Raw genomic sequence first — 19,804 nt, 5'->3', positions numbered from 1 at the left:
TCAATTGACTGATTAACAGAAACTTAATTGCAGACTGTTGTGATAATCATTTAATCATTTAAACCTTTTAAAAGGAAAAAATGCCAAACATTTGCTTGTTTCAGCTCGTCAACAATGAGGACTTGTTGTTTTTTTTAAATCATTGTAAATTTAAAATCTTTAGGCTTTGGACTGTTGTTTGGACAAAACAAGCAACTTTGAGATGTAACCTTGGGTTTAATAAACAGATTTATAATATAAAAGAAAACATGTCAGTTGCAGTGCTGCTCACATGCATTACACCTTTTTTTTGGTATTATAGTATGTGCATTGTTTAAAAATGGCAGTGACTAGTTAGTCTCAGGCCACGCATTTGTAACTTGTCTTAAAGCCTCTGAAGTATGCTATATTGCATCAAATGTTTTGGACTAAATGAGCAGCAATCAGTTGTTTGTGAAAACATAGCGTCTATATATTTCCTAGAGAGAAAATGTGACTGTATTTTCATTTTATCGTTGACATCATATCCTGATGTGACAGTTTATCTTTACGGTTCCCATGAATACATACGTGTGACGACAGTAGCAGTGAATGGCTGGCTTCGGCCCTGGTCTCGGAGCGCCACTAGGTTAACAGTGTACTCCTCCCCTGGTCTCAAGCCAGTCTGAACAAAGGAAGTGATGGTGCTGGGCAGCTGGGCAGTCATCCCGCCATCATTGTCCTGGGAAAAACACAGAGATAGGAGGACTATAAAACCAAAACAAAATGTTTGCATATTTTGAGTAAATGCCAGATACTGTGTGGCTTAAACTTCTCTCAGTGGAGATCTGGCAGATAAAAAGTATCCCCATCAGTATGACATTAACAGTGACTCATGCAGTAGATTTTCTGAACTGTATTTTTTTTTTTACAGAATTGAATATTTTTTGGTTGGTTTAGCACATTAAGTTCCCAATCCGTGCAGCGTACTGTATCTATGCTATAGTGATATTTCTCATACCACATTCTGCCGAGGCAGCACTCATGTTCATTTCCAAAGGCCTGTCACTCATCCATATGGAGCGCCTGCTATTCCCAGCTGTTCTCAGAGAGCCAGTGTTGCACATGTACTTGCTGCCGACAGACAGATGTTACACCTACTGCTGCTCCAAGATCCCCCAAAAAAAGCCTGCGCTACGAAAAGGCTGATATTAAAACAGAACATATAACAGCTTGCTTGCTTTCCTGAATCAAAACTGTAATTAGAGATGTAATCCATTTAATCACCTCAGCTAAATTACCGGGGTGGGCAGTAACACACAGCGGTAATGTTCTAATAACAATTGGTCCTCAATCTCAATAATAATACAGATGAACGGTAAATTATACAGAACAAATCAACGACAGTATATCCACTCCCATCTCCTATGTGGCAGTCGCCGCCGTCGGTAATTAGCAGGCGGTAACCTCCGGGTCTTAAAAGTAAAGCCAATGCGAAAAAGCCTTAAACTTGCATTCTTTCTAATAGCCATCAGGGGGCGACTCCTCCTGTTGCAAAAATAAGTTCAACTGAAACAAAGTCTAAGAGAAAAATGACTCTACTTCTCACTTGATGTATTATCTCACAAAATGAGTTTGTAGCCTCAATCGCTGGTTTTAAGTCTTCTTCAATACAGCATGGCGTTCATTTTGTGATTCATGGTCCCATTTAGAGTACAACAGACGATAAAGCAGGGTCTGCTTCAGGGCGTGGCTACCTCGTGATTGGCAGGTCGTTACCACAGCCTTGTCCTGTGTGGGAGTTGAGACTTCAACACCTTCACAGTGTGTTTTCAGTCCATAGCTGTAACATTTTGGCAGAGGTGGGTAGTAACGAGTCACCTTTACTCTGTTTGATGTATTTCTGAGTAAATTGTACCTGTCGTAGTTTTATAGCAATACTTCTTACTCCTACTAGAGTAGAATTTAAGAGAGAAAACATTAGTTTTACTCCGTGACATTTGGACGGATTCATTGCGCTACGTTTATTTATTTATTATTGTATGCGTTCATGATCCGTTAAAAGGCAAGTGGTCAGCTTGTCAAGCTGGTCCCAGGTCTGCTGACGCTCTGTTATCCTACCGCAGCCACAACTTCACATGCCTCTCTATTCAGAACAGCATGACTGAAACCTCAGCAGGCCCAAATTCATCTATTTTATTTTTGGACAAGCAACTGCACGCTGAAAGCAAATTACAAACATCTGACAGATATTCCCCGATATCCCATTCTTTGCAAACATTATGAGAAGCAGATTGACACACAGATAATGAGGGAAAACAGCAAGGATGCTAGTGAGATGCCAACTGGTATTATTGGAAAAAAATATAATTATTGTCTGTGACAATTTGTGAAATTAGATTCTCTTCATGCAAAGCCTTGACGTCCTTCAGAATGCATATAAATAGACAAGTGTGGGATGTCATACAGATTATATCTTCTGCAGAAAGTACATTCAATTAAAACTGTTAGGTGTGAAGTTTGTCGGGAGTAACAGGGACATTGTTTCTGGAAAAATGTGTTGTTGAATATTTATTATAGTAAATTTGAACTCTCAGAGAGGGAGATCTAAAAAAAACAGGGCAAATAAAACATTGCTGGATACCACTAGAAGTAAGTGATGAAATATATTTTCTGATTTGGGTACGCAGATGAATAATGATACTAAATACATCTTTAAACTATATGAAAGTAGTACAAGCTGTTTGTGGTTTATGTCCCACTTAACCGCCCGATTCCTTCAACAAGATGCAGCTTCAGACGCTCAAATGAGCCATAAAGATTGATTTTTCCGTTATTGCCTGACACCGTCTCGTCTTCCCGGGAGTCAAGGAGAGAGTCACAAAGTGCATCTGAACGGTGTTAAAGGCACGATTTAACATCAGGTCAAGTCCATGTTAGACGTCATGTGAACACATGCTTTGTATAAAGAGAACACTGCATATTTGCACAGCCTCATCATGTGTCGTGAACTGTAGGCTTTGCACATTCGCTTGACTACTCAACGTGAATGACAATGCTTCAGGGAAACCTCAACAGTTATGCAGGTGTCATGTGTGCTTTTTCAAAAGAAACCTGCAGCAGCTCATCCAACAATGAAAATTTAAAAAAGGAAGCTTCCAGGAAACTGAAACAGCTCTTGTGTCCTTGACAAAGTCACACAAATGATATAAATCATTACTGAGAATATTTCTTATCGCCAGCCTAATCAATTTATTACAAAAAGCCCAAAATATGATGTTTTATTGGAGCATCAGATGTATAATGTAGCTGTTTCTAACAGTGTCACCGGCAGGTCTCAAATCTGGCCCTGCCGCCCTTTATCTCCCTCTGTTTCCTTTTTTACAGAGGAGTGAGTTCAGTGTTTGTTTGAATGGGCCAATGCTTTCATGCCTACTTCCATTACAAGATTGTCAAAATTCACAATCCCCATTGCTGGATTTAATCCGCAGGGGGTGGGAGCGCCAACTCGTAATAGGATTTCCCCCCATGGCTGGAGCGAGGGAGGCCGCGTGGAAAGATACAGGGAGGAGCGTTTACAGAAGAGGATGGAGAGGAAGACGGAGGTGAATGAGAAAGAAAAGGACAGAGGGCACCTTCGGGGGCCAAGAGGTGGTAGATGGAGAGTAGAAACAAGAGAGTAGGAGGAAAAAAGGGTAAAGGGATGGAAAGTGCTAGAAGAAGAGAGACATGAAAGATCAGGAAGAAAGAGAAAGGAAGGCTAAAAGCAATCAAATGAAATTAGTTTTTTTTAATTCAGAAATGTTCTATCCTTTAAGGGATTGAAATAACACAAAAAAAGCATCTTAACATCAGATTTGAGGCCGGACCAAAGGATATCTCCCCCGAGAACACCTTAAAGGAGAAAACCAATTACTGTGAGAGGGCATGAGATTAGAGTGCAGTGAGTACCTGAGTTTACAGCGGGAATTAGAAAGAAAAAGCTTTTTGCTTTCTGGCTTTGAACCTGGGCCTGCAATGGTTTTACCAAGGGTTATTCTGCAAAAGGGTTTAATGGCTCATCCACCTAATAGCCAATAAGCTTGTCTAATTTGGTATGGACTTCAAGTTGAGGAAAAACCCCAAGAAAACCTAAATCCATCCGGTTATTTTTCTTCCTGTTTCTACACAGAAACTCAAAGTCATTTATAGATTAGAATTAGTGAGATTTGAAAAATAAAAAGTCAGTTTTTTCCTTCTGTTCATCTCACAAACAGGGACAGTGCGCGTGTCCTTCAGCCTGCTATAGTGCTGTCGTCTCACATTGGGACGGACAGCAAACACATACACTGACGAGCAAATTCACAAGGAATGGATTTGGGCCGCTGATAGCAGGTGGCCCCGCCATGTGTTTGTTGTGAATTAGCCCGCGTGTCCACACAGCTCGACTCTACCTTGGGGATGAAGCTGATCTCCCATCCGTCGAAGGAATAGTAGAAGGGTAACCACTGGACCTCCACTGACGTCTCCGTGATGTATTTGAAGACTAAACCATCCGGATTGGAGAGATCTGGAGAGGTAGCAAGAGACGTATTATTGTTCTTCAGTGACCCACACAGACCATAAATCACTCCTCCATCTCATGCTGAAGGTGACCAGTGCTGAACCTTTCTCTTTTACATTTATTGTTCTGTTCTGTTCTTCCCTCTGTCTTTATTCATTTTACTATGTTTCGATCACCCTGATGCTGCAATAAATGTTAGGATTGACAGTTTTTGATAAAACAAATGTGCTGTTTGTATAAAATGATGACCAAAAACTTATCAACAAGCAGTTATTTTCTGCCCGCTGAGAGCAGGCATAGTACTGATGATGGTTATATATAAAACCCCTGCAACATTAGTTTAAAACAAATGACTCATATTTAACAAAATGCTAAAATTACTTTTTTTTTTTTTTTCCACAAGCAGCCGTGTCCTCATAAATCTTTCCAGATAATCAAATACTACATTTCATAATTAAGTTTCGCAAAGACAACCCAACAAATCACATCACGTATGAAAAATGGTTGCATCAAACTTAATTGCCCTAAATTGACTTTATGACTCCAAACTCTGCTATCGCTGAAATTAAAGTCACGTATCTGTGAAATGGGGGATCATTTCACCAGCCAAGACTGAAGTAATGGCAATAGTATGCAGCCAGTTGATGTTGAGTGGATATAATATTCTGTATTTCATTGAAAATAGGCTTTTAATCAGGGGATCGGTGTGTTTTCATATCTCTGATAAGCATGAAATAGTATGTGTTTCTAGCTGATCCAATGACCTGCCATCAAAACGGGCCAGGAGGTACACATTCAGACGGTGTTCATATTTGTGTGCATGTATTTTTGTATGAGTGACATCAAGCAGGATTTACAATTGGGCTTCATAACCAGTTGGCACAGAGGAGCAGCTGGTATTCTCACTCTATCTGAGAAACATCTTCGGGAAGATTTAACCACAAAAAAAAGAAAAAGAAAAAGTGAGAGACGGGGTGTGTGTGCATCCCCATGAGCAGCTGTGTCCGTGTGAGAATGCATGCACACAGCACACATTTGAGTTATTACATTAATATGCGGTTGTAACCAAACATGGCCTCAGTGGAATATGCTTCAGGGCTCCCACGAGAACAGATTTTCAAAACAAGCGACAGGACTGCACTTACAGGTCGAAACGGTGATGCTGGCAGGGACGCTGATACTGTTGTTAATGACAGCGAACACGTTGATGTTGTACTCCATGCCTGCCTCCAGGCCTGAGATAGTGTAGGTGGTGGTATTGCCTGGAATCCTTATCTCTAGTTGCACACCTGACAGAGAGACAGGTCAAAACATACACTGGTACATTTAAACTGTGTGTGCTTTAAGACATTTTGAATCAGCTGAAACTTAAATCACTATCTTCTCTGCCTTTGAAAGGCCAGTACAGGTCTGCACATACCTCCAGGGCTGCTCGGTGTGTAGGTCACTAAGAAATCTGTCAGCACAACAGACCCCTCCCACTCCACGTCAACTGTGCGATCAGTCACGCCTCGTATCTTCACATTCATGGCCGGTGCCACTGTTGAGACCAAAAAACACAAAATTCTGTTTTTACGTGTGTTTTTGCAATTATATTCATACAATGTAACCACTATATCACCTTTTGAAAGACTATCTAGTATATTGCATGTGTCACAAGATTGCAGTTAGCCATTACATTTATATGGCAAAGTTTTTCCACACACATAATTCATTATTTCAGTGTAGTTGGGGCATTTTAGTTTAGTTTATTTGACACAGTGAGAGAGAGCAGCCCACATCACACATATCTGCATATACATGTCAGGCATTTGAATATGCAACTCATTCCAATTTCCTGCTAAACAGAAGCTACAGGACCAAATACCCATGTTGGTATTGAACGTCAGCAAGCTAAAGTCAGCAACACTAGCGCTAGTCTGCTGGCAATGGAGTTCCCCCAACACTACGGAAGTGGTCTTTTAGATACTCAGGGGCTTTGTTGTTGTAAAATGTGCACCACGCTGAGTTGTAGTTGTATGCCTCTATCCTTCAGAGGCAACCACTCGAACTGTGGGGGTATTTGTTTGAAAATGTGTGGTCTTGAGTTCAAATCCAACACAACACTGACTAACTTGCTCTGAGAGATCTGTCGTAAACCACGAACAGATTGATTGATAGTCAAAACAACCAGCAGCCTCGATGTTGCTTTATTGATTAAATTAGCTTTTCTAACCAAATCCTGGATCTGTTGTTCACTTCCCCGACTAATGCTCTGTTCACACTAAGAGGGACACAGCAACAGGCTACAAGTCATTTTCAATAGAAGTCAATGGCAAACTGGCACGCTAGAAATGAATGGTGAGTCCGTCTCAACTTGAAGGCGTTTCCTTTGGTGTAAAAGAAAAGCTGTTACTCAGTGCCAAGTGCTGATTAGCAACATAACTACGTCAACGAGAGTTTGAGCAAAACTTGTACAGCAACTCGACAATAATGCAGCTGGCCACGCTTGGCTGTTCTGTTGCTCGTAGTGTGAACATATAGTTAAAAAAAGATCCTGTACGGCTAACAGAGAGTTTGGCAGGAGAAATCTAACCATCTAAAACGATAGTGGTCGTACATAGTTTGCTAGCCCAACATTTTTTTGTTGTGAAAAAACAACTTATTGTCCTCAAACCAGTTTTTAATCTGACTGAATTATCACTCACTTAACCTCAATTTGTTCTCATCCTTACGTGAAGCCAAACAAACTGAGTGATCAGCACGTCGGAAGACATTTTCAGTACAAGCAGATCCCAAAACATCGACAGATAAAAGAAATAAGAACGTTCGTGAACTCTCCACTTCTTCTAAGTTCAACTTTCTGCTTAGTATGAAGCAAACCATTTCTTCAGACCATGGTCGACAGTTAACGCTTTAAAATACTGACAAAATTGCTCATGCACATTCACCAGCGGGCAATTTTTTATGCACGCCGTTACCAGCTGCAATATCAAGCAGCCCCTCCAACTCCCGGGCTCCCGGGCATGCAGTCCTCTCCCACTGCAGCACCTGATAGTTAGCCCTTGTGTGAAATCATGCTCTCCATTACATAGCACCGGGATCAGCGGGGCCGTGACAAGGATTAATTGTGGAGAGTCCACTTTAACAGCGTTATCAGTGTGGATGGAAAATGGACCGCAACACTGATGGATATACCTGGAGATTAAAAAGCCAAATTTCAGTTATGAGAGCCTCTTATTTTAGCCGGTCAGGCAGGTTCCTCCTTTCACTGCATGATTGTGTTGTTCAGAGGAAATGAAAGTCGAGTAAATGTACCATCAGTACCATAACCAAAGTACTTAAAACTATTGCCAACGCACACAACTTCGCTACATTTGCCATCATCTCGCCTCTGCATCCGTAATCTTTAAAACCAGACCATATGAAAAACTGCATTGTGTGGCTCAGTGCTGACATGAGAGGGAGACGCACTGTCATTCACTCGGGCTGAAGTGGAGATCGTCAAGCCATAAGCCTGAGAGGTGGTGTTGAATGTAAATGAGGAGGCATAAACAAGAGTGTTTACAGCTCCCACTGCCAAAAACAACGAGGAGGGGGGGGGGAAAGGTGAAGGACATAAAGGAGGCGAAGACAAGACAGAAAGTACAAACAGTTTGAGTTGGAGACAGATTCACAGACAGACAGAGGACAGGAGGGAAAAAGACGAGACGAGTAAAGCCTCAGGAGAGCGAACGGCTAACATAAAAAGAGGGAGAATGAGGGAGAATAAGGATGAAACAGTAAATGAGAGACAGGGAGGGGAGTAAAGTGAGTTTGATGGCGTGATAAACAACCCCTCACCCTCCTGTGATGCAGGAATCTACAGCACTGAGTTCTCCTCGGGCGAACCTCCGGACACTCTGGTAGCCGTTTCGTCTACTTCCTCACACACTCGACAGATGGGGGCGCATGCTGCGCGCTTAGTTCGTTCATTTACGAAACAGTGAACCTGCACCGGGGACTAATTCTGCAGCATTCAATTAGCTAGATTCATTTCATCAATTACCCTCGGCTTTGTCACGTATATATATGGAGGGAATAACAAATCAAATCAAGGAACAATAATCCACGGCATAAGAGAAGAGTGATTGAATGAGGTCATGCAAGGAGGCTGAACAGACGAGCTGCTTGAAAGGCACTAACTCACAGAGAAAGTGAAGGGCGGACTCTCAAGTCCACACTCCTCTGGAAAGTTAGTCAGAGGAGCTTTTTACTGAGCGTACAGCAAAGACGGAGAAGCATCGAGCACCTCACCTTGTTGTTGCTACGGGAAAGGTCATCAACATGGAGCAGTTCATTTGAATGCAAATGTCTTGTTTACTCTATCGTCGCCCGGGAGTGGTTCAACATTTCTCAACTGCAGAACCATCGACAGAGTGTCTGACCTTTGTGGGGGGGGGGGGGGACCGGGTCCAACTTCAGCAGCGGTTCTCAGTTCCTGACTTGATCTCTTTAGGCTCATTTTGTTCTCGGGCTGCCTACGGGGGTCTTAGGACGTCAAACAGTTTTAACAAATTCAGAATATGAAAACAAAGAATCACCAGCCGGGATGGTGAATCTGAACGTGTATACATGTAGCAGAAATGAAGATTCGACATAAATGTGATGTTACAAACACACAGGTTGTATTATTTGCAAACTAATTCATGTGCTGAAGGTTTTTTTTCTCTTTCTCAAACATGTATCTTTCTAAAGGTTTGCTTCAAAAGGGCAACTTGCCGAAGGTTATTCACGGATCTTGTCTGTAGTCTTTAAGTCTTATTAGGTCTAATCAGTATGTTATCATAGGCCTATACAGCAGTATGTACTGAATTAAAACCTTACGGAGGTACAACTCCAGCTGACAACGGAGGTCAGTGAAACATCAGAGGACTAACTTACCTTCAGGCTACTTCATGTGATGGAATTCTCCAGTTCATTTGCTTATAAACTGAAACTTCCAGTGTGAAGTACAATATTTTGGCATGTGCGTCTGGTAGAAAACATCTGAATAATACAGATTTTGAATCAGTTTTTCACCCCTGAATGAGGTCCAAGATTGAACCTGCTGTTGCTGAATTAAATCCCATGATATTGACCACTGTGATAGGGGATTGTTTTCCTTGATCTGTGTTTGGGTTAACACAAACCACACCATGGTATCACAAAGAGGGTTACCTGGTTTTACGGATTTTAACATTGGTGATCCTGGATAACAGGTATCACAAAGCTGGCAGCCAGCTGTCTCTGATAATTCAGCATTTACCAGTCCGGCTACACGCTTGGATGCATTTAGATATGAGAAGAGAAATCAGGTAATTGCGGTGACTTAAAGTAATGTCCAACAAGGATAGAATAAGAAGCAAAGACAGTCATGTTGCAGTTTGTATCCATGTCTGTCCAAAATGTCATCACTTCATCTTTTTATTCTATTAAAACATACTGTTTGTGTGAAATTGTCATTTCAGTTTGGCTAAAACGTGTTCTGTGAGGTTCAACTTCTAATCAGTTCAACCTTACGTGCAAGTGGAAGTTTGAGCCAAGTTTGAAGGAATTCCCTCAATGTTGTGTTCACGAGAATGGGTCAGACGGACGTACACATGTACGGACAAGCCGAAAACATAATGCCTCCGACCACAGCTTTCTCGGCGATGCAGAGGCATAAAAATAATAAAAAAGAAATAATACCATGAAGAAATACTACAAGAGGTCTACAAATAAGTATGGGATTTATCATATATGCCATAATATACAGTTTACATATTAAGTAGTTTTGAATGACAAGGGAGCTATGATAAGTTTAAAGGATAGTGTTTGAATAAAAAACTGCTGGATGCTTGATGTGTATTATTGTAATCTTAGTGCACAGCTTCAAGTATATTCAAATAGTCCCACCACATATAACAGCTATAACGTTTAATTATTGGCGAAACATAAATTAGCTGACGTTAAGCTAAACCTGTGGGGTTACCTATAAATGCAAATTTGGTTTCTTATCCTAAAAATGGGGAACACACTAGACTTTAGCTGAAACTCTGTGTTTCTGTTAGGATCCCTGTCTGCTCCTAGTTTGTGCTCCTCTGTTTTTTCCCCCTGTCTGTTTTGTTATTGTGGGCCATGTGCTTATGTTTTGTTTTTGTGTCAGCCTACAGTTTCCACCCCCGTGTTCCGCCCACTTCACGCCCCTCTCCTTAGGCTCAGCTGTGGCTCATTCCAGTGATCTCCGCTGGCTGGTTTAAATACCTCGGCGTTTCACCGGTGCGTCGTCAGTCCGTCCGGTTACCAGTCTGGACACGTAAGTCTGAACACCGATTCAGTGAAGATCGTAATCTGGTTGTTTTTCTGTTCCTTCAGTATTGAGTGCGGTCGAGTTTCCCTCCCGACTCCGGAGTCTATCTGTCCCGGCCTCGGTTGAGCTTCCCTCCCGACTCCGGTGGAGAAAGACGAGTGACTTTAATTTGCTGGACAGTTAGTCTTTGTTTTTGTTTGTTCCTTCTTTGACTCCTCCTGCACTTTTAAATAAAGTCTTGGCTGGAGTAAACCTGCTGTGTGTGCGTGCGTTTGGGTCCACCAACTACACTACCCCATAACAGTTTCTTTTAGTTTAGTTAAATACATACCGTCAAAGATTCTTTGTCATACAGGGGAGGAAAAAAAGAGAATCAATTTCTATTCAGTGCAGGAGAATGCTTCTGGACATCGAGTGGCTTTTGTCACAATCTACATTCACAATTTTAGTCAAACCTCGATAACAGTGTGTGTTCCTCAAGCTGAAGAGGCAGACTGTGAATGGCACCGATAAATAGCGTGGCCTTTCGCCAGCAGCTCAAGCTATTCTGTGAGCTGTGACGAGGTGGACCGTCACATGTCTGTCAAAGCCCTATTTATATACAGTTAATCTGGCTCATAATAGACACTGATAGACACAAGAAGCCATGCTGTTCTGTCAAAATCGATTGATGCAATACTTCAGAATAGTCTGATAAAAATAAGGACAATAAACAAACACGCATAAGAGACGACATCAAACTTCTTTGTAGTTTTGAACACACACACACACACACACACACACACACACAGCAGAACTTTAAAGCTGCAACACAGCTCTGAGAGCCACAACTAAATGTCAGTTGTCTCCACTGCCGCACTCAGAGGATGTCAACAACGTGAGAATGTCACCGCCACTTTTCAACTGTAGCATCAGGACTCATGGAGATGATTGTGGAATTCCTCTGCCGCCGAGATTAAATGCCACTCTTCAGCTCTACTTGATCTCTGCTTTGTGGGTGGATACATTTTTTATGTAAAGATTTACTGTATCCTACCCGTACGCCTGGAACATCCCATTTAAATTCAACAGCCTCCGTAATTTGTCATAGCGGGGGAATATTGGCCACCGTAATGGAGCAAAAATACATCGCGCTTTCTTCAGCTTTTGATAACATGAAACACTTAAGCCTGTCACCCTACAGGTCTCTGGTAATTGAACTGCTTCGTTTTGTATTCAGCAAACTATCCCCTACCAGCGTTGGCTAGTTTAGCCTCTAATTGCAAAAGAAATAAGCAATTCGGACTCCCTCACTTTGTACAGATATTTGACGGGATGGCGGCTCTCCTGTCTGTCCTCATCCTTCACTTTGTTGACAGCTGCCTCAAACGGCAGAGCGGCATCTGATATTGTGGCGTGAAGAGCTCGTGAGAACAAAAGGCGAGCACGACTCAGAAAACTGTCTCAGCTGCAGCTAATGTAGCATCTCTCTCTCTCTCTCTCTCCCCCCCCCCCCAGGATGAATGTGACTTCAAAGGCTGTTACACCTTCTGATGCCCGGCAAGTCACGTGCCCCGCCAGGCTGCATTTAAAGCACAGAGGGGCTTGTTTTTCAGGGCTGCTACAAACGATGGGGCTCAGCATTCAGACCTGTGCACCTGAGTGCTGTAGCAGTGACAGAGTGAGAAAGCTTTGCATTTATAAATCTATGGAACAAATCAGATCCATCTACCTGCTCTGTAGGTGGCCATGGAGCAGCATGGGTAAGAAGGTCTACCTTCTATCTAAACACTACACTAGGCGGTTGAATTAATTGCTTCCTGTGTTCTTATTGAAGGTGTGCCGATTAATGAAATCCCCTGTTGTAGCTGTAATCTGTTTGCAAACTCTCAGCACTCCATGGCACATGAGTGCCGATACCCACACACTACTGTATTTGTTATAAATTGTATAAAGTGTTCGGATTAATTAGTTGCTTAATCTATAAATCAATCTTCAGAAAATGTATCTCCAACCAAATTGATTATTGTTTCCATAATATATCGTGCAAAGAAATGCACACTTATAGTAATAAAAAAGAATGCAACAGCGTAACATCACATAACCATGTACGAAGGCCTGTGCTATAAGCTTGTATAAATAGGAAATCCCACGAGGGAATGGAGAGGCCAGCCGGTGGGAAATAAATAGTCAGCAAGGGAATGATTTTGGCGTAAAGCCTCTGCACATTGTGATGCCGCTCTTCCGTCATTTACACTGATCTTCATTACTGCATACGTTAATGAGTTTGCTTACCCGATTGTAAACATGTAGAGGATTATTGTAGAGGAGAATTAGACTTCAAGTGCATTGTAGCCCACACAGTCTGTAAATAGCTATTAATATTTAAAACCAGCATATTCCTGACTGATCAGAACCTTTGTAATTAACAATCATTTGACATTATTTATTAGCTTTTATTTATTTATTGACACCTTGACTGTAAGATTTATTGTTTTACTAGAAACGTACAGTAAATGCATTCTAACTGAATGGGAATAAACAAGGTTATTAGAGTAAGAGCAGCCACAGAGTGGTGTATTAAAAAAAAACTCCGATCTGGATTCACCTCGACGTGAAAAAAGCTACATTCGCCGAAAAAGCAAGTTGTTTGCATCCCTGATTGTTTAGTTTCTGACATTTTACAGTGTATGTTTGACAACCAGTATATAGGACTTTAATCTGAAGTGTGCTTTTAATGTGACCACCCAAATAAACCTCAGAGATAGTGCCAATTCAAGGACAGAAAATGTGTCCACATTACAGTCAATATCTCCCGGTAATGCAGGCACTCAATCTAACGGCGCAGCTTTTAATTTCAAAAGGAACCTGTTCCTGCTCAAGCATTCAGGCTGAACTGTCTGAGGGTCACAGAGTGTCGTTGTGAAATCTGTTCAGGCTGGATTTCTGCTCCGAGTTACTTGATCCTGGCCACATTGACAGCAAGTGTAACAGGAAACAAGTTTCTGCTTCAGGGAATTCAACCACAAATGTCTTACAAACTACTTTTAGTGCTTGACAACAGTCAAGAGGATTAAACTGACCAAAAGGTTAAAAAAAAAAAAGTAATAGCCTACCAGAGTTGCAGTCATCTCCTGCAAAGCCATCCTGGCAGACACAGAATCCCTCCTTGCAGACTCCCTTCTTGCTGCAGTTGTTGGCGCAGTAGACCAGCGAGCAGTCCTCCCCCACGTAGCCGGGCCTGCACTGGCACGTCCCGTTGACGCACAGCCCCTGGTCCGAGCAGTCGTTGAGACACCTCCCGACCATGCAGTCTTCGCCGGTGAAGGACTCCTCGCACACACACTCCCCGTCGATACAGAGCCCGCGACCCGAGCAGTCCGAGGGGCACCGTGGCTCCGAGCAGTTGTCGCCCCCGAAGTCCCGGTCGCACACGCACTCCCCTTCCACGCACACGCCCTGGCCGGAGCAGTCGTCCGGGCAGCGAGGCTCCGAGCAGTTTTTGCCGGCCCAACCTTCCTCACAGATGCAGCCGCAAAGGTCAAAGCTGAAGCTGCCGTGGCCACCGCAGCCTGGGACAAAGTCCAAATGACCTGGTTTGAAATAATTTAAATCGATATATACATTATCATGTAACAAAATGATGCTCGATTCAAAACATGACAATGCAATCAAACCTAAAGGGATAGTTCGGTTTTGGAGGATTATTACGTGTGCTTCTTTTATTCTAATATACACTTAGACATGAACACGTCCAATCCTCTTCATGTTCACATTAGGCCTGAGTACCAGAGAGACAAGACATCATTGAAAAGCTGTCTCGCTTTGTGCATTTCCATCTAGCCACCGTCCTCTCCGGCAGATCATTTCATCCTCATTCTGATTCACGTCGTGACTGCTGCAGATAATCATATTCCCACTGAAGAGATGGAGCATTTTCAGAAAATATTTGAATGGGGGTGATGGTGTCAATAGAGCAGATCCTTGAACCATAATATAGCCTATAACTCTATCCATTCTCCTCCTCTCATATTATAATGGCGGCATCTCCTGAATAGTGAACAAAATGTTCACCAGTCGCAAAAGGTTTCTCCACACCTTTTAGACCGAGACTGCGTGTGGGGAAAAAAAAAGTCGCCCTCCAGCATTATCATTCTGCTGCCGTCTGTCTGCTCTTCATTCATAGTATAAACAGTTTTTTTCGCCATCTTTTACTCATAACACCTGTTTTTTTTAATTCCTTTTTCCGCATATGAGACTGAGTTTGTTTTGCATGAATTCCTTGCAGCTTTTTCTATCTTTTCATTTCAAAAGCCTAATGGTTGACACCAGAAGGTTTTTTTGTGTGCAAATATTGTCAGTAAAATGGCTCATATAAACGAAAAACAACATCCTCCAGCTTTATCCACGTACTTTGTTGTCACTGTTTAACAGCACTCACCCATGGCTGAGCTCTCCCCACAGCATCCAGACCCACACTGAGCTCTGAGCAGGGACACCTCTCTCTCCAGCATCTCCACCCTGGTGGCAAGTTGCTGGATTGAGGTTGTTGCCGGACAGCCGCATGCAGCTTTTGGGATGTTGATGCGGTGAGTGAATGTTACCTGAAGAGGAAGAAGTAGTACAGTTCGGTTAAGAAGTGCATATTGTCACCTCGGGGCAATAATTAAGCTTATCGGGCAATTTATCGCCAATTTATGGGACAATGCGGATTGTGTTAACTCTGAAGTGATACTTCACTCTTTTTTTTTTTTTAATTATCAAACACTCACCTAGCCTTGAAGGTTTGAAAAGTAGCAGTGAGAACTGAGGCCAGTGTCAGTTTTCATGGTGTAGTGAAAAATATCCACATGTCTGTAGAAACGTACTACATTACCCACCTCTTCTTTAATCTTTAATATTGTAACTTTTTCCCCCATCTTGAAAACTGGTAACTATCAGTCCATCAATAGTTATGGACTTGAATTCACGACCACAGCCTCTAGAGTCAGCAGTGCTCGGGGGTTAAGCACTCAAAAAACATCCTGCTCTTTTGTTTTGCTTTAATTATTTCTGAGCTAAGCAACATATCAGCATACACATCAGTATGTAAATGACTGTGTGATGAAACAGATGTTGTCCTTTAGATGACGCCTTTGTTGTCGTTTCTGTGCAACGTGAGGCAGTCTGCCTAAATCACTCGCAAAAAGTCTCTTCACACCTCAGCCTTGTGTCATCCGAATCACTGTATAACTCTCTATGCTTTACTACTATTTAAACAAAAATACTGCTAAAACACATACCTGGCTGTCTGCATCCAGCGTCTGCTCCATGTATTCTGTTGGTCCACTGGGATCCATTGGTCCCTCCACAGAAGGTCTGGACCCCAACTCAGCACGAGCACCTTTGGATCAAAAAAGAATTGGTCTTAAAAAGTGTCTAAAAACAACACGCTTGTGTGTCTCTCTGTGAGAACAAGAGGGGCCTCCAGGGCGTGAGATGACTATAGCGAGTTTAAACCCAAACACTCGATCGATGAGAAGCCCTCACCATCCCCTGGGGCAGGTGGTGCGGAGGCGTCCAGGTCAACGGAGCACAGAGACTCCAAGGGTACATTGATGTTGTAGACGTGGTTAAAGACCACGGGTTGCTCCCGCAGGCTCTCGTTGGCTGAGGAAGCGGAGGGGGGCTGATCCCCCCCTGGGGTCTGTCGCCTCACTCTGGTGGTACGCACCAGCTTGTTGTCTCCTGATGGAGCAGCATGAACGACGCCCTGGAGAGAGAGAGACAATATGAAACAAAAAAAACACTGCACGTGGTTTGGACTCCGGGTTTTGTTTTCGTCCTTTATATCTTGTGTTTACAGCAGATGATGGAGTGAAGATAACAACCCAGGGAGGACAAAAAAAAAACAAGATGACACTAATACACAGCATATGACGGATTCTCTCACTGGTTGGCTGACAAAACCATTTTTACATTCAAATTTTGGATCATTTTCAAAAGATCTGGTGACAGTTCAGTATTTTTTAAGATTGTGCTTTCTTTGTATCTGGCAGAAAGCACATATCATTTCTAAGATTGGATAAAGCCAGTAACATTTCAAGGGAGAAAGAATGAAAAGCAGAAAATAAAAAGATGTTTGATTGATAATGTCTTTAGAGGTAGTTATGATTACCAGCACTATCTGTGTGCAACTGATAATCGCAAAACCCTTTCACTGTACAGCAATTTCTTTTTTTTAAATATAGCTTAGCAACCCTAACTTGACACAGCAGGTCTGTCAAGATTTGGACTTCTCCACATTTTACAGAGATCTGCATTCCGCTGTAGTCTGAACACTGCTCCGCATTTAAAGAGTTTAGAGGATGTTTGTCTTTTCTTGGCCTTTCTACAGCTAAAACACACAAGCAGGGAATTGATTAAACTGTGCGTTTATCTTCCCAAATGTTAGCATGGTCTGCTAAAGTAGCTTCCTACGAACCACGCATTACTTCCGAGGCACATCATTAGCGAACAACAGTAGTTTGTGGGGTTACAGGTGCAGTATTTCCTCACCGTGTGGAAACCAGTCCAGTCCGAGTTTCAGCAACTACATCCACTCTTTCTCTAGCTTTAGATGCATCCGCCAGAAAACACTGATAAGTCCTTATCGTTAAAGCCCAACAAGTGTGTCAGCAGCCGAGTAAATAACTATAATAACAATAACTTGTAATGTTGCGTTTTTTCTCATCATACTTTTAATACTAAGAAGATTTCCATGTCTTCATGGCTCTTATGATGGTGAATTTCTGCTTAGCCCGTGCAGCTTTGGTCTCAAGCATTGTATGTATGCCTTCAAGTGCATAGACACCTTTTTACAAGACTATAATTTAAAACCACAGTTGGAAAGTTAGCTTAATTAGCTTAGGTAGGTGGGTAACTACAGCCGTCGACATTTTAGCCGACAACAGTGACGGTCTAGAAACGAGTAACCTGCTCTCGTCTACCTCTGTCTGACAGCAGGAACTATTCTTTACTGAGAGTTTGGAGTGGTAAATCTGCCACCATTATCCCAGCACAATGCATATGTGCATAACAATGCAAGAATGGAAAGCTTGACAGACATAGCCACAGAAACTGTACGGAAAGTGGGGCTGAGTGAACGATCAATTGTACCACTTTGTGCTTGCTCCCTCATAACAAAAAAAAAAGGTGTACTTTGTAGGAGCAATGCAAGGAAAACAACACTGAACTGCAAATCATCACTTCTCTCTGATACTCAAACTGGTCAGTGTGGATTTGTGCCCAGAGTCAAGTGATTAACATGGCTGCCAAAAATAGTAGATTGAAAATAAATAATTTATATGGCGGAATTAAAAAAAGCCCAGGGGAAAATGGACAGGGTTATTTTTTTAACCTAACAAATTGTTACCTGTAGAGCAAGAAATAGAGAGAAAGCAAAGATCCAGACCGCTGTGGGCGCAGTGGCCCTGTGGTGCTGCTGTGCCAGTGGCATGCTGGGAAGAAACCTCACCACTCCTGTGCACCGACACCTGCGGACGAATGAGAAAAGGTGGGAGGAGAGAAAAAGCCGTCAGTGGTGTTGTGTGTGTTGCATTAAAAATACATAATGTACACTGTTCCAGTGGTAGTTGTGAGGTGTGATAAAATGGAAACATATGTGTTTGTGTGTGTGTGTGTGTGTGTTCAGTCCCACTGCCATCAGCTTATCCTCTGTAAATGCTAAATAAATGCCTTTGATCTGATGTGAAATAATTGGCTTTAGAAGAAAAAAAAAAGAAGAAACTGCTCAAGGGATTTTGGAAGTGGCTAAGAACCTTTGGATGTATTTCACAAACATTTCATCTTTCCACTTGGGAGGAATACAGAGATGATTCTCAGGGAGAGAGTTGATGGATGGATTTCAGTAGAGAAATGCTTTTGAGTGACGTCGGTGTAATCCGCTCTGCATTGAACGGGAAAGTGAGAACAGGGACACAGCCGCTCGGAGGAAAAACTGATGTGGATCCCTCAAGCCGACAGCCGCACATCAGCACAGATAAAGCCGAGCTGACGTTCGCCTTTAATGTGGCTATTTGACTTTATTGAGGTTTGTCACCGACGGCAGCCGAATCAAACATCTCTCTCAAGCTGCCGAGATCTACCTAGCAAAGTGTGTCGACAGCTTGTGTCTTGAAAGCACGAAGACAAGACTGAAAAGCAATTATGTGTCGGTGCGTCAGCCTGTCATAGCGGCACACTTAAGCACGATTCCCTTGAGTTTTAGCATGTTCACGTCTGTGTGTGCATGGGCAGAAGACTGTTCAGATGGGGTGGGGGGGGGAACACATCTCGCGGATGAGCCTGTGTAGTCTGTCTTTGAGAGCCTCTTTCATCAGCACAATGCATCTCATGTTGGTGAGGCAGGCTACTGCTCTCAGCTGGTGCCTCTTGTGAGGGCCAGATGGAAGACTTCTTATCACACCTAACTGGCTCTGCCGTCTTTTTTGATCATTTAGGGTGAAAACGTTGAAACATCTGCACATAAAATGAGAAACGGGGAGAATCCCAGTGTGAGTCAGGCGTCCTTTTAAGTTTGTCTCATTGAGGGAAAATGAAAATGTTTGTTGTTGTTGTTTTTTTTAATTCATGGATACTCCCACTGTTCGCACAGTCACACTTCCCTTTCAAGATCTTTGGCACCCACCTGAACATCAAGGCAAAGTGGAACCACCTCTGTGTACGAGGTTGTGTACGTGTGTGGTGATCAGGACCACTCGCATTAAGAGCGTTGACACATACAGTACATCATAAAAGTCCCGTAGGGGGAAGATAACCGCTGATACGTTACAATCTACAGCATGCCTCGCTTCAGACGGTGCCACTAATGCTTTTAACAATGACTTTGTCCTTGATAGAATACACTCCCAACCAAAGAGATGGAAAATGTTCTACTTAAAAAAAAAAAACTCTCCCCCTCAAGCGTGCTGCTGTCTGACACGACACGAGCCGTTTAACTGGTGAGTTCACCAAACAAATGAGAAGCACGGCGACGATGAAGGAGCGAGATGGAC

The 19,804-nt window shown here is 42.6% G+C and overlaps 1 protein-coding gene across 2 annotated transcripts in view; it reads right to left on the bottom strand.

Moving 5' to 3' along the window:
- tnr (tenascin R (restrictin, janusin)) overlaps nt 1–19,033 on the bottom strand; it is a 66,514-nt gene extending 47,481 nt beyond the window's left edge. For both annotated transcript variants that reach the window (XM_031854433.1, XM_031854434.1), the window contains exons 1-9: nt 18,163–19,033; nt 16,299–16,521; nt 16,052–16,152; nt 15,211–15,373; nt 13,886–14,362; nt 5,922–6,041; nt 5,647–5,790; nt 4,392–4,507; nt 550–700 (exon numbers count right to left, since the gene is read on the bottom strand). In XM_031854433.1, coding sequence (XP_031710293.1) covers nt 550–700; nt 4,392–4,507; nt 5,647–5,790; nt 5,922–6,041; nt 13,886–14,362; nt 15,211–15,373; nt 16,052–16,152; nt 16,299–16,521; nt 18,163–18,246 — 1,579 coding nt within the window. In that variant the 5' untranslated portion in view covers nt 18,247–19,033. The remainder of the gene's footprint in view (nt 1–549; nt 701–4,391; nt 4,508–5,646; nt 5,791–5,921; nt 6,042–13,885; nt 14,363–15,210; nt 15,374–16,051; nt 16,153–16,298; nt 16,522–18,162) is intronic.
- Nucleotides 19,034–19,804: the final 771 nt, after the last annotated feature.

Source organism: Anarrhichthys ocellatus, unplaced genomic scaffold, assembly GCF_004355925.1.
Source record: "Anarrhichthys ocellatus isolate YVR2014 unplaced genomic scaffold, GSC_Weel_1.0 scaffold15, whole genome shotgun sequence".
Classification (NCBI taxonomy): domain Eukaryota; kingdom Metazoa; phylum Chordata; class Actinopteri; order Perciformes; family Anarhichadidae; genus Anarrhichthys; species Anarrhichthys ocellatus.
This window is presented reverse-complemented; position numbering and strand designations above follow the sequence as displayed.